Here is a 26,368-nt window from a genome sequence, read left to right as displayed (position 1 = left end):
CACAATATCCTTTCATAGGCTCTTATGAGGCTGTGCTGTTACTGAATTTGTATAGCTCCTGGGGGCATGCAATACCATTAGCTTTCTGAAAACATAACAGCCTATTTTTAAACATAAAGCAAAGTCAACAAGGACAACTACAACACTATTTTTTTTTTTAATGTTTTGAGTAGGGTATGCCTAAATTCAGACTCCAAAACCAAGCATAACATCCCTCAGCAAGCATCACAAATAATTTTCAGGACTCCCTCTTGAAATGCCGTAATCTACCTCATCAGTAATTTTCCAGACAGATTTTTTTTCACCTACATATAAGAAAAACTGGAAACAGATAGCCATCTATCCTCCATGTCACATAAAGTACTAGCACAAAAAATACACATGACAGAGCAATTAGTCCCTGCAGACTAGTAAGGCACCTAAAAAAAAATTATCTCATGAAGATGATGAGTTTTTCATCTATTATGCCCCAAACATGTGAAAATGCATTGAGATCGAGACGCTCTCCAAACAGCATCAACCACGATAATTTAGTTAGCATCCATATCAGAACGTACTGTGGAAGCAGGTGGCCAAGAGCTCAGCTCCACTGCTTAGCATCCTCTGTCAAAATACTATGAAACTGCCAATTGAGAAGTTACCTGCTCCTCAATCCTTCTACTTCTCTGTGTCCCCCATAGCTGGAGAAAAAGCAATAGTGTGACTCATGTATTTATCCCGTAAAAATCTTAAGTGTCTTTTCATCTAGTCAATAAAAGTTATTTTTAGAGGATGCAAATGCAAAGGGCAGCACTGTGGTACTGAACAGCTCCTTGCCCTTGTCCTCCAGTAGTGCCTCTCGATGGGAAACCTGAATATTGCATGGATGTAATGTATTTATCCCTAATGTTTAAGAAAGTAAAAGGTATCAGTAATATTTAAACTAACTCATCTTAGTTGTCTACACAGCAGGTCACAGCACAAGACTTTACGTGACGTTTGTCATAAACGGACATCCACATCAACTCCCGCCAGATGCATCAGAGCTCGGACTTTACGTGGCTTAGTGCATTAAGTTATGTTTAGGAATTTTTGCCTCTTCTCCAGCAACGTATCAGCTGAAAAGCAGGTTCTCCTTCCCAGAACCAGCCTGTGAAACCCATACAGCATTCTTGTATCTCCCGTTCATTACCCCTACTGCTGCATTTTCAAACATGCTTGCCTAAAAAGTTACTCCTAGCTTAAACTTCAATAGAGAGCAGGCAAGACTCCCAGACACGTCCACAGACACAGCCTCCTGCCAAGGACAGGGCAGCACCGCAGGACTAACTCCTCCGGGGACTGCCAGCTGCCTCTCGGGCTGTCAGCAGCTCCCGAGCGGCGGCGGCTTGGCGGGGCGGCCTCCCCCCGGGGCAGGGGGGGGATGTTGCCGAAGCGCTCCGGGAGCCCTCCCTGTCCCCGGGTGCGGGTCACTCACGGTCTCTGGAGCGGCTCCTCGGGGATGGCAGCCGGACCCTGCTGCTGCTGGAAGGAGCGCAACGACTCGAAGGCCTTCATCAGCTTCTCCATGGTGGCCATGTCCGCTCCGCCCGCGCCGGCGGCACCGACCCGCCACTCCTCCCCGCCCTCTCACAGGCGCCCGCCGGCGTCCGCCTTCCTCCTCGCGGGCCCGATTCTTCCTCTCCTCCTCCTCCTTCTACCCCCCTCCCGGACCCGCTCTCTCCCGCTCGCCGAGCGCGCTCAAGCCGGCCGAGGCGCCGCCGCCAGCTCCCGCCGCACCGCCCGTCACTGCCGCAATGAATGAGGGAGACGCCGCAGGGGGCCGCGAGCACCCCCCAGCCGCCCCGCCGCCATCTTTAATCCGTCCCGTCAGTCCCCACGCCGCGGCCCCGCCCCCGCCCCCTTCCCGGGCTGCCCCGCCCACCCCGGGGCAAGGTCCAGGCCCTGGGCCCAGCCACGCCGGATGCGCATGCGCAGAGCACGAGCTCTGGCCATGGTGTCACGCGCACCCTTACGTACATACACACAGAGGCACGCGACCCAGGTAAGGGGCGGGGCAGAGGGAGAGCGACAAGCTGTCTGTCCAATCAGAAAGAGAGCTCCACCCCTTCCCGAATGCGGATCAGGCAGACGCCAGCGCGTGAGCAGGACCAAGGGCGCTGGGTCCTAGAGCCCGCCGGCAGCACCGCAGCGCCCCCTGCGGGGGGGAAGTAGCAAGTGCCCCGAGCGGTGTCGGTGCGGGGTTTGTCTCCGCACGGAGCGCGGCATGGCCCGAAAAACGGCCCTCGGAGGGGAAGCCCCACTCTCACCCTCCGCTCCGTACCTGGCCGGGGCTGTGCCAGCGCTCCCCGGTCCCCGGGAGCGAGACGGCAGCAGATGCGGCAGGTCCCGCTGCCGCTCCGGTGCGCCCAGCGCCCGCCCGGGAAGAACCTGAACCTGCCGAGGTGGGAGCCAAGTTCTCATCGCAACCGCCCCCCACCCCCAGACCAGGCGACAGCACACGCTCCCTCTACCTGTACTTCAACAGGTAACCCCTAGAGCTCCCCCCCGCACCCTGCCAGCAAGCCCAGTTAGTACACAGGGGCTGGCCAGAGGCGCTACCCGCGTTTCAGTTTCAGTTTAGGCTGCAGGGAGGGATGAAGAAACACTTACAGGAACAAAACACTTAAAACTTGGCAAGGTACCCGCTAGCCTTTCAGCGCTCCTCTGGTGCTTCTGGCCTTGCTTTATCAGAGGATACTTTTTGCACTCTTAAAGCACATATTAAACATACAGCATACAAGACAGACAGTATACACTATTTAAATCCTTGATTCTATTACTGAGCACTTAAAAAAAATCAAGTGTTGTGAACTTTCCAATTACAACCACTGATTTTAATATATCCAGTTGCTGATACACATTTTAAGTGACAGTTGATAAGAACTGGCACATCAACTTGTATCTCAAACACATGAAATTGGTTCCAGCAAGGGAAAAGGAAAACAGCTCTCGGAACTTTTAAGACAAGAAATTCCAGTAATGACTTAACAACTTGTTTATTGCTAGCAGGGATGGACAAAAGCGAGGCTCACGTCTTTGGATATTCAGGCCAACCTAAGTCATGACAGAACCGCGCTAGTCATAAAATTTTTGTCACATATTTAGTAAAACTGCTCTGCTAGTGAACTGTATTAGCATGTTAATAAATTACAAACCATTTGAACCCTATCTTGAGTACTGAAAGAAATCCGACTTACAGCAAACCCCCTATTTCATTATAAATGTGTCACTAAGTGTGAGCTTTCAAGGTAAGCATATTTTTCCTGGTGACTTGACAATAAACCTTGCAGAGAGTTTTCTCTGGAACATAGGCATGATCATGAATTTTTTATTTAGCAAATGATACATGAAAAAAAGATGACAATGTAGCTGGATTGCTGCATACTCTATGTGATAACTGCATGTACCGCTCCACACTTTGGAATAAATTAAGCACATTAAAAAGAGCATAAGCTCTGATCAAAGATTAAACAAGCCACCAACCAAGACAGTCTTTGCAAACTCTGTTTTGAAGGTTTAGATCAAAGTGTGTGCCAGTCGCCTAAGGGTTGCTGACTCACTGGCAGGAATGCCAAGGCAGTGCCTGCCCAGAACCACACTGCTCCTTGTTCTTGTTTTTCAGAATTGTATTGGCAGTGCAGGCCAGAGGGCTCATTAGCCATGAGCTGGGGTAACTGGAAGAGAACTCAGGGGTATCAGGTTTTTCTTTGGCAAGTAGCTTATCAGTAAGTTCTCCCAATTTAAGTTTACTGATCCATGGTTTTGCATGTATGATGTCACTGATTCTGTTCAAATCGCAGCCCCACAAACAGCTGCACTGGCAAAAATAAAACATGTAATACTGGCAAGGGGCAAGAACAAACAGGAAGGCCTAGAGAACAGGCATTTTTGTAAAGCCACCATTACCACAAAGAAAAATAATATCACAATCTCAAGGAGTAACAGTGAATACGTAAAAGGTTATATGTAATTTAGTGGATGACGACAAATTCATCTCAAACTCCAGCAGAAAAAAAAAAAAAAAAAAGAAGAAACATGCTTTTACCTTATAAGACAGACATGAAGATCATGAATGTGGAAAGGTTTCCTAAACACAGGCTACCTAGGCATAGGTTACCTCTTGATTTTGTTTTTTCAAGAACAGGTTGGACAAGCACATAATGAATATTTTTCACTCTGTCCCGAATTCATACTTAGGCTAGCATTTCTGCATTTTCACAAACAATTCAGTAGGTAATTGGTACTACTCAAATAATCCAATAGACCTCATGAAACTACTGACCCACATAGTTCAGCATATGCACAAATAATCTGCAATATGCCATAGCACAGTTATATTATTTTTAAAGTCACTTAATTTGAAGCTGTTTTGTATAGTAATTGAGTGCTTAGCCCTTCAACTCACATCATAAAATTACAGTGAAAGCCTTTGCTGAAACAGGGCAAAATGTTGAAAATACAAGCAGCCTACTGTTGAAAAGTATTAGATATAAAAAAACCACAAATCCAACTAACAACAAGGTATCAATTATCTCAAGGAGAGTTAAGTCTGGTTAGTTTCCTTTGGCAATGGTATAAAATTTAATATGCATTATAAGGCTGATGACAAGTAGAGCTACAGCTACTATTGACCAATCTTTCATTCACATTCATAGTGTTATTATAGTAAACGTGTAATGAAAAACAGCCCGTCCCGAAAATTTCTGTGTGAAGAGACAGAATTAATGTAGAAATCAAGATTCAGACCATGAGATAAGGTATCAACTGAGCAAATACAACAGACCTGGGGCACTTTTTCCTGGATCTGACAATCTTACATTGGTAAAGAACTCACAGCATGTAACACATTTTCTGCTTCAACAAATCGCATTTTTTTTTTCAAATTACAATTTTTGTTTTATCTATCCTGGCTACCATGATAGACATGGTAAATAAATCACATTGGACAGTAATACATGTGGTTGAGATACGCGGCAGTGTTCAGCTTTTATTTCAGGAATAACAATGCTAGAACATCCAGGAAAACAGCTCATATAAGAACAGTTCAGTGGTTTGGAGATACCGGAACTAACACATCACATTTAGCAGTCAGCTTCGCTATACTTGGAAAGAATTCTGGTGTTTTGGACACATGTGGAACATGAGAAAAGTTACCTACATCTTATGCACAACTTAAGTTACACCATAAGAAGAATTATGAAATAAAAAAAGAATTGTACATTCAGCAGAAGACACATCATCATCATTGAAATGAACCAGGCAGGTAATTCAAGTCAAAGTAAACATAAATTTAGCTTAAAGATGCTTTCCATTAATTTAATTCAATTTTTCTGAGTACTTCCCAAAGAGTAGAATTCTTTGAAAATCTATACTAGACAATTCCAATGTTAATTTAGTTTAATACTAAAGTGTAAAACAAAGCAAAATAATATCACTCCTGCTGACTTATTTTAGAAACTTGTAAACAAATATTCTCCATTTGTACAAATGGCAGTGAGAAATTTCTTACATCAGTATCGTTTGACAAATAATTGAAGTGCATTCTAAAAATGGATCTTTAGTTGTTTTTAATAGCTTCTATCATTGATTTCTCAAATTAGACATAATTTTATTCTGAAATGGAGATAATATTCTTTCATAACCAAAAACCTTCAGACCTATTGTTTTAAGAATGATCTAAAAAAAAAAAAAAAAAAGAGAGACATAAAACATCTTCTATTAAAGGCTAAGACTTGTCAATAGCGCTGTCTTTGTTACGGAAATACCACATTTTTTCTCCTATTTATTATTATACAATAATTATTTTAAGTGCTTATTTTTTCACTAAGACTGTTTTTTGTTGTTATAATCCAGAAATGTAATGCCATATCTGCTATGAACACTACACCTCTGGAAAAATAAAAAAGCTGACAATTTTTTTTATAGAAAGAGAACAACCCTGAGGCATGAAGATTCTATTCTGTTGGTCACAACATTCAAAAGCACTAAGTAAACCAATAAGATACTGGTACATTGTTTCACAGTTTCTGAATTTTGAGCTAAATGTGTATAGATTCATGAGGTACGCACAAGCAGACATTAAGACTTACATACACAAATGCCTGGAGAAACAAGCCACAGAAAAGGAGGATTGATCTCATGCAAGTAACTCCATGGAATTCCACAGATCTTTCCATATCTCGCACCAGTAGAACAAAGCAGTTGGATTGTCTCGCTGTTAAAGCCTTCTAACACATGGATCTAGAATCTGAATTCATGGAGGTATAATGAAGTCATACTGAATGACAAGAATTTACCTTGGCTTTTTTTTTTCTTTTTTTTAAACACTTTCATGGAAATAAAAGGCTACATTATCAGTAAACACAACCTGCTGCCCTCCCTCCCTTCTTTGTTTTGGTTGTGTCCTACAAAAATCAAAAGCAACATTCGTATTAATCACACCACAATATTTTGCTTTCAGGTGTTCTCCCCTCTTTTTACCCTTTCCCCACTTTCAAAATGCATTTCCAAGCACTAATACTCCAGTAAGGACATTTAACCAATGTTAGTCACCTTAGATTAAACAGCATAACATCTTAATCTCCATGCACCATATAAGGAGAGTTATGCTGATCCTTCCAGTTTCTTGTCTTTTCTAGTTCATTAGGGGATTCACATTAGATAATATATAGTTATTATTACGTGGTTATATTTCTAGCCAAAAGGGGCAAGTTTATAGTAGAAAAGTGCCATCTTGAGCCTACTGGGGAAAAAAAACCACAACCAACCAAACGAAAAAACCTCAAAGCAACAGCATTTAGGTCCTAATCCTGCAAACATGTAGTTACTCAAAAACAATTCAGTAGTATTATTGAGAACATAAGAAAAAACTTGTAAAATTAAACTAAATAAAGTTTCATAAAAATGAACAAATCCTCCACATTTTTGCATGGTTGGAGTTCCTTGTCCAAAGAAGTGAACGTATAAATAACCACTTCTTAGGAACAACTTCCTTTTGCTTTTCATCTAGCCTTTTTTATTCATGGATCCCTGGAGAATAAGTGTTAAGTCTCAGCACTCCAAAATAGAGGAGTTGATTTATTATTTTTAAGTTAAGATCCCTCCCCCTCCAATATGGAAAGAAAATTTGAAATGCATTATAAATAGACTTTCAGATGGTTTTTGTGTGTTAAAGCCAAATCCTGCACTTTCTTCATAAAAATCACTCAGCTTGTGTCCATAGTATTCTTGCCCACATTTGAAGTTGCTCTAAGCAGGCATTAAATCCAGACTGTCACCCCATATGTCTAGTGTTAATACAGTCACCTTTGCCTCAGAACAGCAAACCTAAGATCTTTAAAATGAAACCCCTTAATCAGAGAAACACGATGACTTCTCCAACCAGCTAGGTATTTATTAAACATTTTGTTACTTCCCTTTTTCTCTATTCCCATCTTTTTAGAGTCCTCCTATTATTGTGGTACATAATAAAGAGGGTCAGGTCAGACTATGCTAGCTCATTGTCTCTCACACATAATGGTTCCAGCCAACACCCTTACTTCAGATATTTCTTTCTGTCAAGCCTGCCATCCCTTCACTGTTGCATCAGACTATCTTCCAGTAATTCATTCAAGCTCTCCCTCTGCCAATTTCTCCCTCTGTACTTTCTACGACAGTCATTTTGCTGTCCTCTGTGCTGTTTTAGACATAGGGAAAAATGCACTGAAAACCCAGGAAAAGAGCCTCATTCCTCATTTCTGTGACACAGTAGCCAAGAGGAACAATTTCAGATAGACGCCAGCTCACGCCAGTAGGATTCTGTAACACACTGGTTTTCCAACTTTTTAAAAATTCTAACGCATTAAAACATGTCATTAGAGACAAAGTACTGTAAATTAAAACCTGACAATAGGCTTGAGTATCAAATGTATCTTGTATGTTTCTCAGAAGCAGCTTAAGTTTCTTCCAGCAGATCTATGGATCACAAGCGGAAACCTATTTGAGGTAGAGGGATATTCAGTTGCTCTGTGTGTATAATACATATGTGGTCTGGTTGGTGCCCTAGAGATCTGACAGGAAAAAAAAAAAATGCACGCTCAGTGGAGACAAATCTTCAGAATACAGACCAAAATATGTAACAAAAGTCATGTCTCCAACTCCAAGAGCATTCTATTAGATTTCAAGTCCCTAACTCAAATTTTGAAAACAGAAGAGGCTCTTAATGAAATGTGTTCCCTAAATTCATTCTTATATGCAGATTAATATTTTTACTGGAAACTTTACACAATAAAAAGTCTTGCATACTTTGAGTCCAGAAGAATGGAAGTTTGACAAGCTTTCAAGCAGCTGGAAACGGTTTTACTAATGAACATCAGGTAATTGTAGCTAAAACTTCAGTACCAGCTCCACATTTGTGTTAAGCAATCATTAAAGGCAGGTTTTAATGTTTTAAGTTTTTAAAGGTTACAAGGAAAGAGTATTTACATAATTAAATCTGATACTTAATGCTACCTTGTCCTTCCCTCAGTGGCAGTGATCGCTGTCAACCCTACAACATTGCGTATTACAACATAATGAGCAGAGAGGAGGTTAGCAAGAAGAGCCCATGCTTTGGTTTTTAACCCATTATAAAATGGTAACATCCTACATGAAGTTGTAAACAATTTCATTTACAGAAAAAAATAAAAATGTGTCCTCACAGGTAAAAAGAAATCCTTTTAGTAAAGACAAAAAAGTATTCAAAATATAGTTACAAAATTTTGGCATAGGTCTATTTGCATGGTCCATACCAAGAGACTGTATGGAGAGGATGTGTAAGATGGGTAGAAGAAGAGAAGAATGGGGTAATACAGTTTGTTACAGGATTAAGCTAAATGTTCAGAATTCTCTATATATAGAAATACAGAAAGACATTCTACAGAGCCAGATAGTAAAGAGCAATTCATAATAGCTGGCCACAGTGCACTGAATTCCTTTTTTTTCCTTAGCAGTTGCTTGAGAGATACATTAGGTAATAGCACTGCCATGCTGCCAGATAATACCGGAATTATGAAATTTATCAGTACAGCAATTTTACTGTTAAGAAAATTGCTAATAAAGATCTTAACAAACAAGAATAATTTTACCAGGAACATACAAAGTCAAGTTACATCGATGCCATGGATATTATCTCTGTCCTTTAAAATCCTTTTAGTATTTCTAGATTCATTCCACTAGAAAAAAGAAAAATCAAGATAAATCAAATACATACAGAAACACACTCACTCAAATGGCACTCATTGCATTTTGTACAATTAAGCTTTAGTGAAAATATACATCTTAAAACAAATGAAGTACAAATGTACAAAAATCCTTGAACTCAGATAAAAAATATATATAATACACTTTGCTACAGAGATATAAAACATTTAAAGTTTGCTCATCCCTTCTGATGAGTGTAAAATGATTTAAAGTCTGGAAGATTCCTGCTCATCATCACTGCAATCAGATTTAAAGCAGACCTGAAACAGAAGACAAAGAGACAATTCAGCTGCAGAACTGATGCTATTGTTGGTTTGTGTGTTTTATGGGGCACAGAAAGGCTGGGCAGTGGGGGGTGGCTCTTTTTCCAGCACATTTTACTCCATACTAACTAAACGCTTTGGGAATATCAAAGGAAACCACAACCCAACCCCAAATCTCAAGTCATTAAAGTTTCATTTAACCTTAAATTCTTCCCTTCTTTTAACTTCACAGAACAATTAACTGCAGTCATTACTTTGAAACCAACTGAAGGCTCTCAAGCCATATTAATTTTTTTAGAACTCTTTCTCAATACATAGAACCATACCTTGGGACAGAGGGAACCCTGCTGATTCAGCTGGAAAAGACTACAGTAAGACACAAGCTTTAGCCACGTGAGATTATTAGTACGCTTAACCATTCCTTCTATTCCATTACTGTAAGTGGGGGAAAAGTGAATTTGAAAAGGTGAACTAAAAATGACAGTACTATTATAGATTCCATTAGCATTGTACCATTTTAGAGAGGTGAATTACCAGCTGATGACAAAAAAAAAATCATCATGCAATTTTAATAGATGGCCCTGTTGTGGCTACTTAATGATATGCTCCTACCAATTTAAAAATTCCATTTCTGCTTGAAAGCAAAAGTATTTTCTACAGAAGCATTCTCTTTTGGAATACACTCACGCTTCTCAAGATAATTCTACTCTAAGTGCAGGCATACTGAGCAAGCAGAATTGTGTATATCTTCAACTGAAAACCTTTACAACTAGCCTACTTCTACACCACTTATAAGCAAGCACAATATGCCACATGTCTTTTAGGTGGTAAATACTCAATTCATCTACTCTTTAACAAACATTTAGAGGTATAAGTTCTGTGTGTAAGAAAAGGCTGTGCATTATCAGCTATGTAAAAATATATTGTTGTTTTGGTAAAGGCATCAAACTACTAAGATATTTTAACATTTGTTTCACAACACTTCTTCACAGTCAATTCATTTAAGGGATATTTTTACTGATTTGCTTAATGCACTAGAATGATTCATTGGGAGCCCAGCTTTCTAAAGGAGTGAGTCCTAGGAGTTGCATTACTCCACCACACTGACTTCTGAGTTCATTAGTCAATTTTATTTAAGTTTTTAGAGAGAGGGCCTCAATTATCTCCGAAGTCATCTCCCCAGAAATTTTTATAAAAAATGGGCAAAATACTAAGGATCAAGATCCAAATTAATATCTTTGTATCTTTAGGAAAGAAAGATCTATAGCACAGCTGTTAACAGCACACACTACCTTTTCCCCAGGTAACAGCTAGCAGACACTAGAGGAACACAGAATGCTCAAGGAGAAAAAACTCCTGGAGTTATGGGGATTGCCATAGTTTCTGAAATGCAGTGCAGAGACAAAGCCGTAACAAACCAGATTTCATTAGTTTCAGTATTCAGCAAACAACTTGTTTTTACTATCACAAAATAATATAAAAAATTGAATGGATGTTAAGGTCTTACTGGTCATTTCCTTATGAAAGAAAAGAAATACCCTTACCTCTCCACTAAAAAGTCTGTGAAAGAAGCCTCTCTTTGGTTTAGGAGACCTCTCTCTCTCTGGTGACACAGTACCATCAGTTTCATATGCATTGATATCTTCAAAGCATCCCGTTTCAATCATCTTTGAAACATATGAAATATAAATTGAAATATCCATACAAGCCTCTCAAACAAGTTCCATATATTATTTCTTCTGGCTGGGTACTCCTAACAACTTACAAATTCATCAGCCAAACCACACCACTCGCAGAGCTCCATGAAGGAAGGCACAAAGTCTGCATTAACTCTCCTTGTGTACCCAACAAACTAAAGAATAGCCATGAGAGCACTATCATGCAGTAAGTACTTTAGATGCTCCCTTGCTTTGGGAAGGCATTTCTTCTGCCCATGATGCAATAATCAGAAGTTTTTAGAACCAGAAATTGATTTTCCTTTCATGTGTTCTTCTCATTTCAGAGCAGTTTAGCCTGACAAATATAGTATCTCTATACCCTGGACTGAACTGAATTAATAAACATGACATTGAATAGGAGAAATTATTATTCTATGCAGAATACTAGTACCCACTTAGTACTGGGGGGATACTTTACAAAGGGGACAAATTGCATTCTTGGGGAAAAAACAGCTGATGTCTGCCACAGTAATTTAAGTTCTGGTGCTTTGGGCAACCATCTATTAAAACGCAACTAACATATACCATAATTAGAAATAAGGCAGTGAGCTAGAGAAGGTAATACTTCGTTAAAAAAAAAATTATATATATTAAATGAAGACTGGTTTCTGGAGAGAAGTGAGGGATGTTGAAATAATCTGTGCTGTGTTTATGAAAACAAAAGAATTAAACACACAATTATGGGATGCAGAAAGAATAAATGCCAAAATGTAATAAACAGGCATGGTCAGAAGCGGAAGATTGGCTAATGCCCACATGTAGTTGGCATTTATCGGTGAGTGTCACTGACACACATCTATCATAATGGGCAATGAAATGCAACGAAATGAGTATGCCTTGTAGAATAAGAGAGGGCATAAAGAGAAATAAGAAGAAATGTGGTCTGCTTTTGTTGTAAACAATTATATTAGATAAATTATGGGAGGGAAGTACGAATCTTAAGAGGCTGAGAAAGATTTGAGGGAAAAGCTCAGTAATGTGAATTAAAAGAAAAAAATAAGCACAAATATAAAATGAAGTCTGCACAGTTATTCCTTGAAGAGAAGGAATTGCCATCACCAGATTATCACAACTGCTTTCAACTTTATCCCTCTATGTGGGCTTAGTTGTTAAGCTGCTGTGCATTTCTTAATGACTGGATCATAGTCTGAAGTTCAGAATTACAACATAGCACAGGAAGTGTTTATTTCTCCAACAGCCTAAGGTTCATTGCTTCTCAGTGAAGCCTTTCTATGTCAAATGACCCCTTCAAATCTCATTCTTAATGTAATGCAAAAAAAAGCAGAAGGGAAACAAAAGAGAATGTATTTTTTTCTCCGAGTTGCTCATCTTTTGTGTTCATGCTTTAAATTAAAAAAAAAAAATCATACTGGGAAAGAAACTACACTAGTAGAATTCAAGACAATACTAATTTCAGAAAGTTATGAACATCTTATAATAGGGGGAAAGCATTCATAACAAGAACTAGAATTTTAAGTAATTATTACTAAGTGCTCTTCCTGAAATAATAAAGAAGATTTGAATTTCCTAAATACAGACTGAACTGCATGCAGAGGTAGCAAAATTCCAGTATTCTACGCAGAATACTAGAATACTCATTCACTAGGTAGATGAAAAAGCTTTAAGAGAAAATCTGACTCAACCCATATTGAACTGTTTGTTTTGAAATCTTAGAAAAGGTGAATTTGCAGTTCTGTATTATTATGCCACTTGAATACTCTATTGATATACAGGCATGATATACAAACAGCTTGCATTGCTTTATTTGCTTTTGAATACTTTGAATAGCATTCTATCCCTCTCCTATGAACAGCAATATTGAATAACATGTGATAGAACAACAAGGAAAATGTGGTCATACTGATGCTAAATACTGTTTTGTATGCTGTATCTATGACGACAAGATGCCAGATTCTATTTCTGCAAGTTTACCGTAGCTCTCAATTTTTAGCAAGTTGTTTATGTATTGGGAAAAACTTTTCTCTGAAGTCTAAAGTCAGCAAAGAAGTCTAAAGCAGAAACTTCTTTACATCTCACAGAGAAAGTTAATACTATAATTTTATCCCTTATTAAATCTTCTATATTGCTGTGCTAAAGAAAATAATCTTTATGAAATATACAATACCTCGTTTTGCCAAGGGATTGAGACACAACCCGTAACAAATTTGGAATAGAAGTCATCATCTGTAGTATCCAAATTCACTCCTTTTACTGTTGAGAACTGCTCTATGTCCAGGACATCCTTACAATATACGGCACGTGGCTGCAGTACAAAACAAGATTGCTTCATTAAGGTTTTTGTGGTTTGGGGGGTTTTTTGTGTTGGTTTGGGTTTTATTTTTTTTCTTTCTTTCCTAGATGAGCAAAGGGGGAGACAAATGTCTGCAATTTTATATTTCACATTGCTGATCACCAAATTACATTATACTACAAAACAGAAATGCAAGAACATAGAAGACTCTTCATAAGGCACCTGAACAATTCCATCCATCCTGCAAGTAACAGAAAGGAAATATCAAAACCAGAAACAGCATGCAATGTCTCTGGATTTATTAATGGTTGTCATAACTCACTCATCTTCTGTCACCCTCCTTTCAACTCCAGAGTAATTTCTTCAAAGCTAATCTTCCTTTGTTCAGCATCTGAGCTATGGAAGTAGACTTTTAAGAGCTAAGAAATCAGCTACAAAACTCCCTAGAGCAATACCACTATTGTAAATTGTTTTGTGATCTCAGATGAAATGCCACAAACCAACTACTATCAATACCTACAATGGCATACTCCTGCCAATGTAACTAACTTTAAAGGTTTCTCTGAAGTTCACATGATGGCTGGTATAGAATTATGACAGTTCTTGCCTTTTTAGATACTAATCAAATCTGTCTCACCTACTTACATCTGGCAAGAACGGCGGTTCTAACATGTTAGCTTCCAGCCTCTTGAAGTTAATATTCTTGAAAATAGGATGTTGCTTTACAATAGCAGCTCCATCTTCGGTGCAACCCAGTCGTTCCCCTGGATTTTTAGCAAGTAACTGCAAAGATAGGGAAAAAAAGGCTGATCCAGTGATATAATCCCGCTATTTAAAAAAATAAACCTATATATAATGCCTTTCAATAGGTTTATTTTGTTACTTGTCCTTTTATTAGATGAAATTTATCATGGTATCAAAACAAACTGGAAATCGAAACTGTAACATTCTGGGAACAGGAAGATTTTCAGTAGTCAAAAGACTGCCTGAAAGCAGACCATTTGAAGATTATACCCAAAGTTAAATGAAAATATTTTAATTGATGCTGTACTGAATAGATTTTACACTACAGACTTTGTAGCAGACTTTACTTTCAAGAAATACAGGCTTACTTTTTTTCAATGAGCTTAACTAATGTACATATTTTGCATAAACTAGTAAAGAAAACTTTTGAAGCTTTCTGTATAGATGTGCCTGTTTTTAAATTTAAGGACATGCAAGATAAAAAAAAGCTGTTATCTCATACAGACTCTTTTAGGCAAGAAAACTAGTATACTACTCTGCCATTTCTCCCCATGCAGTATCAAAGTTGAGCATGCTATTGTACTCCGCCTATAATTACATGTGGTCAAAAGAGTCCTGGACCTTTTCATTCACATGATGAATGCAGCCTTCCTTCATCTTGAAAAAAGTTCTGAATTCTTAAACTTTCATAATTGAACAATTCATGGACAATCACAAACTTCCATCTGAACCGAAGAAAGATTTAAGAACTCCAGAAAAAAAAAATTTCAATAGAAGATGTTAAAATAAAGTAGTTCATCTCTTAAAAAGGATTAGAAATTTAATTTTCAAACCTCTACGTCTCTTCACCCACCATCCTGCAGATAGATTTTGCCTCCTCTGAGAACTTGTCTGAATACGTTTCCTGGTCTTCCTTTACTCTCCGGTCAATCTCATCCCGTTTGACCCTTTCCTTATGCTTCCTGAATGGAGACTGTCCTTCAATCATTTCATAAATCAAGCACCCAAGACCCCACCAATCCGGGCTGAATGTATACTTTTCGTTTTTGAGCACTTCTGGAGCTATAAAACAAAAATAAAGAAACCCCTATGACAATTCACTTTAAATTGACTAATAAAATATTGGAACAACTCTCAGGTACTCTTTTGGCTCTGTGCAGAGATCTTTGCATAACTCCTCTGTACTTTGAAGAAATGTTAGTTTCTACAGCAAGGACTCTATTTATATCCAAGAGAAGCACTTAAGTTCTTTAACACTTAAGGTCAGATTGTTTACAAACTGAGAATGAAGTTTGTCCAAAGCACGGAAAGAAATGTGTTGTCACAATTTGTCTGCTTACCCATGACCCTAAATCTCTTTGAACCTCAGAAAAAAAAAAATTAGGTGCTTTCTTAAAGTTCTACCTAAAACTAGAATTTCCAGAGTTAAGTTTTCAGGTTTATCAGTAGACTCATAATTGACTATTAACATCTATCACCACATACTGTAACCTTAAATGACTAGTAACTAATCCAGGCTCAATATAGTTCTTTGGACAAGTCATTCATACATTCACAGAAACAAATTTTCTGGTAAAATGTAACTAGCAAAGGATACTTTACATACCCATGTAACCAACAGTTCCAACCCTTCCTCGGACTGTCTCCCCTTCTGGAATCTGGACAGCTAATCCAAGATCTGAAATTCTTATGTGTCCTATTTATGTTAAAATAAATTATACATAGTCAGCAAATAATAAAGTATCATCACTTTTAAAACAAATAATTTCTGTAGCATACTTCATAAAAAAACCCACCCCAAAACATTAGAACATTCATATACTTATAGCACTAAGTTTATTTAACTTAACTAGAAAGGAGTGATTTATCATTATTCAACTCTTCCTTGAATGCGTAGAAGAAGAAAGTCACAGATCTAACTGATTTCCTGAAGGTCATACAAAAAGAATTTGCTATTAAGTACTCTAATTCCTAGCTTTGGCATAGGCTCCTACTCTGGGACAAATAGAAATGATGACTGCTCATTTCAAATTCTGTATCTATGCATCAGACACTTGTATTTTTCCATTCCATATTCCTGCCACGAACACTTAGCTTTCTGACTTCCTAACAAAACATCAAAATTCACTCCACTTATTCCAAATACAAGAAAACTGTAGCCTGTACTGAGACATCAGGTTTTCATCTAACAAAGTACCCTAATAATGCTAAGCACAAGTAATTGCAATTGCTATCCCCTCTCCCACCCTAATGAAAAGCTAATTATAAATGAAAATTAAAACCTACTTATAATTATTAATAGTGTAACATGTCAGTACAATATTAGGATTTCCCCTTCGCATGAATCAGTCTATTTCACTTTATTAGTCAAACTTCAAGTTGACTACCTTTCCTACAATGCATGGCATTTACACTTGTACCTATGACATAGAAGTAGTCTGGCAGAAGGCTATGATTTGTCATGAAAAAAAAAAAAAATCACTGCTCAGATGGGGAAACAGTCCCAGAAGGGCAATGGGAGCAAGTTCACCCCACCCTCCCTTACATACCAATGGACAGATACAGTTCTTTGCTGGACAGACCCAACAGCAAATGATTCAAGACAATCCAAGACAAGAATTGTATTGACAGGATTCTAATTTAAAAATGTAAGGTACTTTCTTAACAAAAATATAAAGGGCTAGACAGAAGAAAGGTCAATTACATTTTCAACGCAATTTTAAAAAAGAAAATTGCCAATCATCCATAGTAGAAAGATTCAGGTTAAAAAAACCAAACCAAAACTCACACATATTTCTAATATTGGAGATAAGGACAGGGACACTGTCATTTACAGAAACATTACAGATCACGGAGTTTACATAATTCAGGCTGGAAGGGACTTCAGAAGGTCTCTAGTACAACCTTCTGAGCAAGCAGTCAGCCCAAAGTGTTCAAGTGTTTTTTAATTCTTGTCTAGAAAGCCTCCAAGAGTGGATGCTGTATCACCTCTCTGGGCAGCCCATTCCAATGCCTGAGTGTCCTTTGTGCATATATTCTCTGTCATTCAAAAAGCTCTACAGCATCAATGGTAGTTAATAGCATATTAATTTCTTACTTACATGTGACAAATAATCAAGGGGTGGGGAGAGAAGTGGAGAAAGTCAAGTGCCACTCTATATACTAGTTGGAAATAACTAAATGCTCTTGGAGCAGCAAATGCTATTTTAAATAGATTCAGATGCTCTTCTATTCCCTGACATCTGATGAACCCTTTTCAAGTGCAGGATATGAGCTCCTGAAGCGATTTTCTAATTAGTCCTCTCTGCTCTTTGGAACAAGATCAGAATATCCCTGGCAGAGAGAAAGCATTCTAGTGCAGTCCTGCAAGGCTACATTTTTCCTCAAAGAAGCCTTCAGCTTTTGCAAGACATTGCTGGAGAGAAAAATTAAAGAATGCATTTGATGTCTAGCAAAGCTTTAGCTCTTGGAAAATGACTTCTGCCAAGCGTCACCTTTTTAGAAATGTATCAGTCAGAACATGCTGACTTTAAAAAAAAAAAAAATATTGTGCTAATGACTTCAGAAAGAGTTTTTCCTTAAAAATACTCAGCAATTACAAGAACAAGCTGGTAATATGCATCCACAGCTTCGAAGAAGGTAATTACTGCACATCTTCTACAGTGAATTCAAGATTCTGATAAATTTCAAAGTCATTAAAGAAAATTAATTTGGCTTTTGAAAAACAAAAAAACTACAAACATTTCTTCATATTGTTTATACTTCCTCAATTCCTTCCAGCCACATGCACATCAGTGACCATCAGATCTGTTTTAGTTAAAATATGAATACAGAGATGCTTCAGATTTCTTTTCCTGTTTATTGCTTAAACACCACATTTTACCAAGTAAAATTCTGGCCCCACATCTAACAAGTCATGCTTCCATAGTCAAAGAAAAGACAAACAGAGAACAGATCCATGCAGAAGTTTTAGCCATCTTAAATCAAGGAGAGGGGGGAGCAGGAGGAGCAAAAGGGGAAAAGCAGTCATTTTAAGGTGGGAAATTGACCCCTCAAACATAGCCACGGTCATCCTCCAAAGAACCAGTATCTTCCCTTACTTTCTAAAAAGCAAGGGCAGTTTTTTCTTTACTAATTAAAGTTAACATTTGTCAGTCAGGTCCCTTTTATCATGAAGAAATCCCTTTGATTTCTGGCACAGTGTTAATTAGATTTGTAATTCCCGATTTCAAAATTAATTTTAATTTTTACTTACCACAGTCATCAAGGAGTATATTCTCAGGCTTCAAGTCTCTACAAATTAAACAAAATAGAAATGTGAATTATACAAAGGCAAAATTATTAGCCATCACCAAGTGCAAGTGAGGCAACAAAGGCAAAATTATTAGCCATCATCAAGTGCAAGCGAGGCAATATAAGACTTCTTGGTTCTGATCAAAGCATTTTTTCCACCTTCCACGTATACACAAAAAAAGTTGCGAAGTTGAGGACCTGTAATACAATAGAATATAATACCATAGATCTCAAGATCCATTTTTTCCCAACTCTCTAATCCATTTATATTAACAACAGCTATTCATATTTCACAGATGAGAAACTTGCTCTACACAACACTAAATCCTGATATGAAGAACCACCAGCTTACACCCGAATTTGTGCTCATAAGTGAAATACAGTTCTCCTGAGAGTATCAGCCATACAACTCCACAATGGTAAAACACATCAACGCTTGCTGCAGTTTGATGCTGACCCCATGCTATATTCCACACCAGGGTGTCAAAATATCAACAAAGAAATATTCTCAAACTAAGCATAGGCCTAATATCATCCATTCAAACTCCATTCTTTTAATTTGGACATGCAGCTTCTAAAGCTTACTAGACACTTCATCTAATTAGGATTCTTTGCAATCAACTTTCTAAGAGTCTCTAATACTTTTCTGTAAACATCAAAGTTTCACACGAAACATTTTTTAGCTATTACATGCTAGCAAGACTCAGGAAATAGTAAAAGTGCAATTAATTCAGTGTTGCAATTCTGCATTTTATAGTCATCTTCTTGTAAATTTGTACTTTAAGAAGAAAAGAAGAAACTCAAAGGGATATCTGGATTTCCTGCCCCCCCACGGAAAATTTGGGGAGTCACTAAAGCTGAATCAGAAGCTGTTCAAAGGTTACTTTTAGGATTTATCCTCTAGCAGATTCTACTGAGAACATACACATTTTCATATATATAAAATAAATATATGCATGGAATATACTTATAAAAGCTATAATGTATATTATATACATAATTGTAATATCCATCAGAAAGTATGTGGACTGCAATACAGCCTCTTCGATTTATTCTACCATAAATATTTAAAGGCCAGAAATAGACAAGTAAAAATCAGTACTTGGCTAAAGATTCAGTTATTATTGGAATGGACTATTAAAAACAATATGTACATATACAGGTATATGTACAGTTGTGACAAGAACAGTTATTCATATACAAGCAGAAAAGACTGAATAATGTGAAAGGAGCAATTTTAGGAAGGATGGCTCTAGAATTTATATTCAAAATAAGAGAGAAATACACACACACACACTTGTTCACCAAGAAATCTATATGCTTTTTTTTCCCAAATATTGATAAATTGATGCTCTGAAGCATGTGTATTCATGTCTAATTTCATGAGATTAACTGTATAAAAAAAGGTAGCAAGATGCTTTGCTTTAATACTTTTAAGTCTAGACAGTCCCCATGTTAATCATTTGAAGTTAGATATGAGATTACAATAACAGAGGAACCAGGAGAGCTCAGAGTAAAAAAACAAAAACCAAAAACAAAACCCAAGAACCAAAAAAACCCACACCAGTATCAAAAAAGCAGAAGAAAATTCAGCTCAAAATTTAGGTAGAAACACATCTACTTTGAAGCACATAATAGTGCTCAGGTTAACTCAAGTAAACAACTTTAAAGAGTTCCATCTCCAAGAAGCTGATTAAAGGATAACCTAAACCCTAATACTTACTAGGAAACATCTGCTGCTTAATAGAAGCTAATTCTGTTCTGACATGATTTTGGCCAGTTGATAGTCAATAGTAAAACCTGTTTCTAGCTCAAATTCCATCTCTTTAATGCTATTAGTTTCTAGGCCTAGCAGTTTGCAAAAAGTCAGCTTTTGGAAGTATTCAGCTATAAATTCTAGCTTCGGGATGCTAGCTTTGGGGTATCAGCCATGTCCCTCTTCCCTTCCTCCACCATGACAGAGGCCACAAAGTCACAATTTCTGTTGGAATACACACATGCTAGTCCTGCACTGGACAACAGGCTACTTGAGCTGAAAACCAAGCTCAAAACAAGAGCTAGCAATGCAATTCTAGCAACAGAGGCAGCAGTTTTCCCTTATGAAGCAGAGAAAAAAGCTAGAGGACTGCAAAGCTCACACAAATAAGAGGTTCATTTTAAAAAGTTAGATAAAACTTATATATTTATTTTAAATTAGACTAAACAAGCACTAATCTATTTGTGCTATAGCTTACACCAGCTTCCCTACAAAGAAAATTTCTAAATAAAAATCCTTCCAAGGATTTCACTGTGAAGTTGTCTACTCTGAGCACAGGCATGAGAGGCAGGCAAGGAGCTACTTGGGTAGCTTCAACCACTACAGCTTCAACCAGTCTTTGAGCCTGATCTTTGACCTTCCAGGCACATTCAGTGGCCCTATGGGCACCTACATAAGTTTGTGAGTAAAACCTAGGTATTCAAGCAGCTTATCTGATAAAAAACATTGCCATCCTTGAGCAGCCAGGTAACTCCTGCAGGAAAACTACAGCAATTTTGGAAAAGCAAGTACTTGTTCCCCCCTCTGTCTTATGCAAATCCTGACTTAGCTCTAAGTCTTATCAGATTTTTTATATAGCAGATGGATGAAGAGCTCCACTACTGCCTGTTCCTATCTGTTTGCTTATTCTTCTAATGTCAGCAACATATGGCATGTTACAGATAGTTTCACAAGCTCCCATTGAACAAGCAAACTGGCTCAATTGCTACCCCAGGGCAGTGCGGGGCCCTCCTTCCAGCTCTGCACCTGTTCTTTTAACCCAGTGGGAACCCCACTAACAAAATGGCACGACTCACTCGAGGGTCCTACAGACAGCACTAATGCCACTGTTTGAAATTCAGTAATAATAGGTATAAAGACACATGAAACACACAATAAAAGTTGGCATTAACAGAGAGGAAAGTTAGGCTTAGTTTTATCACTTTATGAGGCATTTCGCTACTGATGGTGACACATCCCAAATATAATAAGTTTATTATAAATTTTAACAGGACTGACTTACATTAAAACTGCCATTCTAGGACTGAACAAACTGACAAGATTAACTGATTTTATTGCTATCTGCTGACACCTGCCTGCACCAAGGATTTCTATTTTCAGAAGTTCTGAATTTCCATTCTTCCACTGCCTCTACAGTACACTTTACTGTGAATATACAGATGGATAGCCACAAAAACATGTTCTCAAGAAAATATTTTATAACAGTATGTTACAGAATTAAAGTCTGCCTTAACAGTTTAAGCTAAGCAAGTTTAAAACTCCTCCTTTAAAGCTGGAAAACAAATGCAGTAATAGCTCTCAAGATATGGCAACAAGAAAAAGAGTTAGCTCCAATTTCAGAAATTCCATGCTCCTACCAGTATTAAATGCTTTCAAAATGACAGCAAAAATAAGAAAAACATTCCTTCTGTATTTTCTTGCCCTAGAGAATAGAAAATACTAGTTACCATAATTCAGAAAAATAAATCATTGATTCAATGAAAATGTGTTTCATTATGTTCTCCCCCCACAAAAACATTAAGACTGAAGGTTGCCAGCATAACTTCTTTGGAGAGAATAAAATAATTATGGCAAATTTTCCCAAGCTTTCTGTTTCACTAATCATATATAATCACTGTATTGCTGCTTAAATACATTTCCATTAAGATGCCTTATAGAGAATTTTGATCATGTAACATATCACTGTAATTGGTGACATTCTGAAGACTTCCATGACCACCTGCTTTGGCTTCTTGACTTTGAAACTGTAAAATTTACAACTGTGCTCCTGAATGCAGGACACAAAATGAAGTAGATATGAAAAAAACAAATCAAGACCATCACAAAAAAAACTACCATTAGCAAAAGAGAAGAAATAAGACTTTTTTTGTTGTTGTTGTTACTGCAAGAAGTTGGTCATTCAATATTAAAAAGCACAGGGCTGAAAATTATTCTACAGAGAGTGTAAAATTATCCAAACATCTTCCAGTTTTAGTACTCAAGCAAAGTTGAGCTGACATGGTATAATTAAGTCTCCTTTCATCTATTTACACACTGGGCAGGAACTCCCTTAGTATGTCCTATACTGAATTATTTAAATAATGCCTGCAGGTATTATGATTAAATTTAAGCCCTTCTTTTTCCTCCAAGCATACAAATTATTCAGTTACTAATACATGTACAGGTAACTGTCTCTTAGTGTTTCATTTTGTTATGAACAGAGGACCAAAAATAATTCCCATTCTTTTAAGAGGCAATTTTACTCAGAGTTGGTTGGGAAACTACTTTTTTCCTTGCTCATGAATTTAAAGCCATGCAACTTCTTAATACCTGGAAACTGATTATAGCACAAAACAAGGCAGAGAAGTAGACACCAAGACCACTCCAGAAGAAACCATGACCTCCAAGATCTGGAATTACAGTCAGAGAACACCAGGATTGGACATATATGTTAAAAGGTCTTCTTGTAGGCAAATAGCTAACAAGTTGGGCTTAAACACAAGTGCTGTGGGGTTTTTTGGTTGTTGTTTTGTTATTTTAAAAAGTTTTGTTTTCACTTGGGCAATGCGAACTGACCTACTTGTAGCTGATCAAATCATTCATCCTTACTTCCCTCCTACCTGCATGCCAAAACACACAGAGTAACATCGTAACGTTGACCAAATTCTTTAGGGAACCACATACAACAACCAGCATAAGCCTGACTTACTCTGTGGTTCTGCCACTTTCTGCTGTGTGTGTTAGTGTTCTACATTGGGGAGGGAAAGGACTAAGACTCATTAAAGTTATGCAGGATTATACTTTAAATCTTCTTTGAGAAGAAGTGGTACTTGGTCTTACACACCAGAAATATAAAGAAAGTGTTCTTGGTCCACCACTAAGTTTGTTTTGCTTGACCTGTAATATTATTGCACGCCAGGGGTTAAATGATGCATGTACAGAGACAGAAAAGAGCAGTAAGACCATACAATCTCAATTACAGTGCATAAGGCTTCTGCTAGTTTCATTAATTCAAAAGCAATAAAGTGCTTATTCAGAAGAAACCTGAAATAAAACCAGAAGGAAGAGGACAACACAGATTATAACTGACTTTTTACCCTCTTGGGCGTAACAAGCAATGCAGAAAGGGACTTCTATAGCCTTCCATGAACTTCTACTTTAGAGTGGGCAGGAATACAATCCCATGTTCATAAAGCTTATTTATTTATTTGACTTACTAATGAATTTGCTTTGTAAATCATAATTTACTTTCATTTTACAAACAAACCTTGAATCAACTTTATAATGTTTTAGAATATAGCAAGTATCTAGACCTAAATTAACAGTAAGACAAGGAGGAATAGTAATTTTGAAGGACATGCCATGAAAGGGAAAACAAACACTTCTTTTCTTCTTTTACTATGAAGTTGAAGTATAAACTTGTTTTAGTAGAAAACAATTAACATATTCAATGCTGAACAGACATGGACATTCAAGGTACAAGTGACTGTAGATGACACTCACCTGTAAACAATTCTCTCCTTCTGCAAATCCTCCAGACCACAGCACAGTTCTGCAGCATAGAAAATAGCCCTTTCTTCATCAAAGCCAGGATTTCCCATGTTATATATGTGAAACTTCAAATCCCCTCCATTCATTATGGTTAATACTAAACACAGGGCATCTTTCGTCTCATATGTATAGGATAAACTAACCTAAAAATGGGGCAGGGGGAGAAGATTACCATTATTTATTCATAAACCCCAATGCAATTCACAGCTCTTTTTTCCAATACAAGCAATATATGAATCTTTTTTTAAAACAAAAAAGAACAAAACAGCCAAGTAGAGAATCGCTCCTGTCGAGTACTTGAAGATGCAAAAGAATTCAGACTAATTTACACATATACACAAACCCTTCATCACCACACTAAAGTTTAGTGACATATCTGTTTAGATACCATAGAGCTCCATCCAGACAATACATTTATTGATGATGCCCCTCAGCTGCACATTACCTATATCACTCTTTGTGAACATAATGTGAGCATATACCTTATTTTATTAGTACTTCAGGAATTATGCATTGTCAAGCCACCTTCCTGAACTTCTACAAGACTCAAAGTTGCCCTACATTAGAGAAAGTAAAGAAGTTATTTAAGATCAAATGTGTAGTTTCTATTCCTCCCCATACCTGCCCCAAATAACTGCATATTTCCCTGGCTTAGAATTTGTCAACAGTAAAGAATTAGTATAGCTCTTTATAGTCTTTCTTCTCACTGTATTTGGAATGAGGTACTGATGAGGAAGGAAGGAAGGACACCACATTTGTTTTTCCTGCAGGTTTTAGGTAATTTTTTTAAAGTTACATTTAAAGTTTTAAAGTAGACTTGTGAATTCTAAAACCTCCAATTTTAAAACAATGTAATATACTGCAAAATTTAACATATGTTGTTTAAGTTACAAACTTAGTTTTAGTAGAAAAAGCTATGTATGCTATGCTGATGATCATCTGGCAGGATCTTCACAATTACCTACAGAGATTAACTCACTTGTACTAAAAGCAATGGGATTTAAACATATACTTAACTTACATTAGCTGAGTAAACTAAGTAAAAATCAGTAGGATTTTTTTTAATTCAATAAATGTATTTTTAAATGCAGTACAAGTACATAAAGGCCATAATTCAGTAATAAGTCCAAACTCTTTCTTCAGAGGCGTAAATCCAATACTAAATAATAAAATGAAATAAATATATAAATCAGCTACTCAGGGCAAGGGTTCCTATTTGGTGGTTTTAAAATGATGTGTCCAGCTATTAATGACTTGACTTGTGACACATGCATGACAAATTATGTACCCACTTCCAACCCAGTATTACTACAAATCCTAGATCTAGATCTCCTCTGTTGCATCAAAAATACGTTGGATGGCAAGAAGAAGATAACTTATGCTCAATCCTATAAAGTGATTTCAAATTCAACTTTGATCAATTATTGGTTTATAGTATTTACAGATGTTGAAAAAATATTACTCAGAAATAGAAGTTTCACTCTTATCTCATGTATCCCTACAACTAGCAATTTCTAGATCAATTCAGGTAATTTCTGGATTCAATTTCAATCAATTCAAGACCATGAGCCTTGTGAGAAAAATAACATTAGCATATTTATACAAAAACATTATTTATAACCATGTAAAATACATGAATGTATCTGGCCAGCAGGTTCTTAATTTTTCTTTTAGCTGGCAGTATTCTACAGGGCTTTTTAAATACATAAAGCTTATCAGAAAAGACTTACATATATATTTTATACATGCATATATTTATTTATTTATAAATAACTTCCACTATCCTCTAACACAGGTACTTTAAAATCCTCTCTGAACAGCAATACAAAATTTATCAGTAAATGGATTTAAAAACAAAGCAAAATGCCTTTAAAATTAACATTTAAATTACAACAATTCAATGAAAAAAAAATATTACCTGGGGGGAAGTTTACTTGGTATATCTTTGATCATTCTAAGTTATTTCACTACTTAGTAATTAGAGCTACTAACAGACCATAATTTACATGATAGTATCAGGTTGAAGTATGAAGACTAAGACTTTCATTCTGTGGAATATCTATTAAAAAGTTATGTTAATTGTTTCACATCCGTGATACCTCTTTAAGCCTTAGTACACAGCAAAGCAATATAACTAACCTGAATCAATATACTAGTCAAATTTCATGTTTATCTTGAAATGTATAAGCAATAGAGTAAGGAATGCTATGAAAATACCTAGGGATATAAAAGGTCTATTAAGAGTCACAGAAATACAAGATATGCAACTTCTAATTGGCAATTAAATGGCAGA

At 37.1% G+C, this 26,368-nt stretch overlaps 2 protein-coding genes across 6 annotated transcripts in view; both read right to left on the bottom strand.

Moving 5' to 3' along the window:
* HTT (huntingtin) overlaps positions 1-1,857 on the bottom strand; it is an 88,256-nt gene extending 86,399 nt beyond the window's left edge. For both annotated transcript variants that reach the window (XM_074822006.1, XM_074822007.1), the window contains exon 1: positions 1,457-1,857. In XM_074822006.1, coding sequence (XP_074678107.1) covers positions 1,457-1,557 — 101 coding nt within the window. In that variant the 5' untranslated portion in view covers positions 1,558-1,857. The remainder of the gene's footprint in view (positions 1-1,456) is intronic.
* A 3,120-nt stretch (positions 1,858-4,977) lies between these two features.
* Positions 4,978-26,368, bottom strand: part of GRK4 (G protein-coupled receptor kinase 4) — a 43,282-nt gene continuing 21,891 nt past the window's right edge. For 2 of the 4 annotated variants that reach the window (XM_074822004.1, XM_074822005.1), the window contains exons 9-16: positions 24,028-24,218; positions 18,472-18,509; positions 15,823-15,912; positions 15,070-15,278; positions 14,118-14,255; positions 13,347-13,484; positions 11,048-11,170; positions 4,978-9,500 (exon numbers count right to left, since the gene is read on the bottom strand). In XM_074822004.1, the coding sequence (XP_074678105.1) occupies positions 9,447-9,500; positions 11,048-11,170; positions 13,347-13,484; positions 14,118-14,255; positions 15,070-15,278; positions 15,823-15,912; positions 18,472-18,509; positions 24,028-24,218 (981 nt within the window). In that variant the 3' untranslated portion in view covers positions 4,978-9,446. Of the gene's footprint in view, positions 9,501-11,047; positions 11,171-13,346; positions 13,485-14,109; positions 14,256-15,069; positions 15,279-15,822; positions 15,913-18,471; positions 18,510-24,027; positions 24,219-26,368 lie in introns of those variants that run through there. The other 2 variants (XR_012623019.1, XR_012623020.1) reach the window with 2 other exon arrangements.

Source organism: Strix aluco, chromosome 4, assembly GCF_031877795.1.
Source record: "Strix aluco isolate bStrAlu1 chromosome 4, bStrAlu1.hap1, whole genome shotgun sequence".
Taxonomy (NCBI): domain Eukaryota; kingdom Metazoa; phylum Chordata; class Aves; order Strigiformes; family Strigidae; genus Strix; species Strix aluco.
The sequence above is the reverse complement of the archived record's forward strand: the minus strand, read 5'-3'. Positions and strand labels throughout refer to the sequence as shown.